Raw genomic sequence first — 3,072 nt, forward strand, 5'->3', positions numbered from 1 at the left:
CGATCCCTTAGATTTGTGCAATTTGGGGTTTGGGGTTTTATTTTTTTATTTTCTTATATTTTTTGTCCGTACACTCTTCGTCATCACTATCAGGATCATCCTGTTACCTTGCTCATAGAAATCCAATTCCAACATTTTGAGGCCTCCTCCCAATCACCCATGTAATCACCACCTATTCTAATATATTCTACAATCGACGCCATAATAAATCTATAATAGACTACGGATATGGTTTATGACTGCAATCGATCTTGGCCATACTAAGTCATTTGGGGACTAATTTTACGATGAAAGCACGAACTTTTGTCGAGAATTTTAGCGGAAACGAGATACGAAAAGTGGATAAATCAAGAGCTTTTGGAGGGATTTTTTTTTTTGGCGGGAGGGGGGGGGGGGGTGGGTAATTAAAATGTTGGGGGTTGGGGTCAAAATGTAGTTTTCAAAACTTTAAGGCTGGAATTTGACACAGCACATCTCTAACATGCTGACATCATAAATGGTGATCAAAACACCAATTTTTGAAAACTTATGACTTTTTGGCAAAATCATTTTTCAATATGAGCTTTTAGCCAACTCCCCCTAAACACCAATGTGTTTTTACCCTCCTGCAAAGACGACCAGGTCATTAGGTTTTGTGATTGGTTAAATTTTACTAATTACTTATAGTTTAAAAAATATCTTAATTTATTTGTATAATATATGCGAGTCCTTTTTAAAGATATACTCTACCAATTTTCAATCCAGAGACTCAAATCGCCTCATATTTTGGAATTTTCTTTCAACTCTACTATTCTTTCTCTCTCTCTCTCAATGACTCAAGTAGATTCAGAATCTACCAACTCCGCCGGCAATAACGACCGGAAAATCGTATGTGAAACTCTCGCAAACACCGATAAGGAACTCCCACCAGATTTCCCACCGGAATCATTTTGCCTTTCAAAAGAAGCGGAACTCGATTGGTTTGATCGTAACGCATTTTTAGAACGCAAAGAATCTGCCAAAGGTAACAGTAATGCTACTCCGAATTTGCATCCCTGTTCAAATTCGAGTTCACAACGACTTTCATTGACTTTGAAGACTAAGACGACTTTTTTTGGATTGCCCAAGTGTAGTAGTACTGTTGATTCCAAGAGAAAAACATGTAAACCCGCCAATATACGGTTTTTTCCGACGAAACGATCTGAATCTGCATTGAAAGCGGTTTCCGCTCCTGAACCGGTGTCGCCTAAGGTAAGGTTTTGCTCATAATTTTTTACATTATTTGGATTCTACCTAAATGTCAAAAATATTTTCTCCATGGAAAATGACTCTTTGATATTTATTATTTTCTTGGAGGATAAGTTTTACACTTTTACAAATAGAAGATTTTTTTTTTTCATACATATCACAATAACATCTACAATATAATCGTTAAAGAGTTTGGAGATTGTTCTATCTATTATTTTTTGTACTTTCTCTGTTTCAATTTATGTGATAATTTTCGTTTTCGTAGATTCAAACTTAATTAATTTTGACCAACATATTAAAATATATTTTTTCACTAAATTGATGTGAGAAAAGTTGCAACTTCTATTTTTCAAATATATACTAAATTTAAAATTTAAAATATTAAATTAATTTAATCTAATTTACTTCAAAATTTAGTTAAAATGACTCTATCGCATAAATTAGGATGGAAAGTATATTTCTATTAGTATAGTTCTGTGTTGTCTATTTTATCGCAGCCAATATTAGCAATTGTTAGATTCCGCGTAACGTCGTGTTATTTCGATTGCAACAGGTATCATGTATGGGAAGAGTAAGATCAAAGAAAGGTCGCCGGCGATCATGTGAACCGGCAGCCAAAAAATGTGAAATATCACTCGAGAGATCAAAAAGCAGCAGAACCAAACAAAAAACCGGTTTTTATTCACGTATACTTTCAATCTTTGGGTTCAACCGGAGTCACATCAAACCAGTCAAAGCTAACATGGATAAAATACAGGAACAACCGGTTCAGCCTAGAAAAAGCAACGTTATGGTAGTCGAAAAAGCTCGTAAATCAGTGAGTATTGAACCGGGTTTAGAGCAAACCGGTTTAGGAGGAATGATGCGGTTCACGTCGGGTCGAAGATCGGAATCATGGGCAGCTGAAGAGATCGATGCAGTGATGTCAGAGTTGGGGCCCAATAGAAGAAGTTAAATAGAGCGCGCGGAAGTTTTTTTTTTTTTTTTAATTTTTTTTTATTTATGATGGTTAAAATTGGTTAGTCCGACGTGGCAGTAAAATTTACAGCATTTTTTTACTTTTTCTTTTTGGGGTTCTCAACCAACATTTTCTCCTAGTTGAGGTAAAAACCGTACGGATTTTTTTTTTGGATTTCAATTTTTGTTGGTTCGACTAGTTATGCGAGAAATATAATGTAAATGTCTTTTTTAATGAATAAAGTAGATAGTATGATGCATAATATGTGAAATATTTGTAGAGGTTAATTACTACAAGGACGTTTTTAGTTTCAAATATTTTTCTGTTATATATTGCTAATATAAGTATTCTCATTTCATCATTTAATGTACAGAAGACAACACATAAATTTTACGTAAATTGCGTGTGTACTTACATATTAAACTAATATTGTTAACGAGATGCTACTTTAATGACCTTTTTAGTTGCATCATCCTCATACCTTTTGAGTCTTTTAGACAATGAGAAAAAAAGCATTAAACAAACAACTCAACATTTGGAAAGATCGATATAACATTATAATGTTGAATGATATTTGAACTTTGAAGTAATATTAATATGTTCAATTTACTGACATACTACATACTACACATATTTACATATTTAATAACATTATCCGTACATAACAGAATCTATAGTTTTCTTAATTACTTAAGTACTAACCAAAGCAAGCAACAGTTTATAATTTTCACATATTACTGTAATGTGTGTATATTCGTGCATCAATGTGCGCGCTGCAGTACTTCTTGTGAATTTCCACTTAATTAAGAAAAGAACAGCATCCAAAGAAACAAAGCGATAAGAAAGCTATTGGAATTCACGCTAATAAGATCACAACTCAAATTGTA

At 33.5% G+C, this 3,072-nt stretch overlaps 1 protein-coding gene across 1 annotated transcript; it reads left to right on the forward strand.

Moving 5' to 3' along the window:
• Nucleotides 1-721: 721 nt before the first annotated feature.
• LOC132050866 (uncharacterized) lies at nt 722-2,223 on the forward strand. Its single transcript, XM_059442208.1, has 2 exons — nt 722-1,230; nt 1,781-2,223. The coding sequence occupies exons 1-2, from the start codon at nt 811-813 to the stop codon at nt 2,180-2,182; spliced, it is 822 nt and encodes a 273-aa protein (XP_059298191.1). The 5' UTR covers nt 722-810; the 3' UTR covers nt 2,183-2,223.
• Nucleotides 2,224-3,072: the final 849 nt, after the last annotated feature.

The sequence above is a fragment of the Lycium ferocissimum genome, chromosome 3, assembly GCF_029784015.1.
Source record: "Lycium ferocissimum isolate CSIRO_LF1 chromosome 3, AGI_CSIRO_Lferr_CH_V1, whole genome shotgun sequence".
In the NCBI taxonomy this organism is placed as follows: Eukaryota; Viridiplantae; Streptophyta; class Magnoliopsida; order Solanales; family Solanaceae; genus Lycium; species Lycium ferocissimum.

Bases quoted from the DNA above. Each gene is read 5' to 3' on its own strand.
- LOC132050866 (XM_059442208.1), top strand. From the start codon at position 811: ATGACTCAAGTAGATTCAGAATCTACCAACTCCGCCGGCAATAACGAC. The intron at 1,231-1,780 runs GTAAGGTTTTGC...CGATTGCAACAG, and splicing joins CTGAACCGGTGTCGCCTAAG to GTATCATGTATGGGAAGAGT.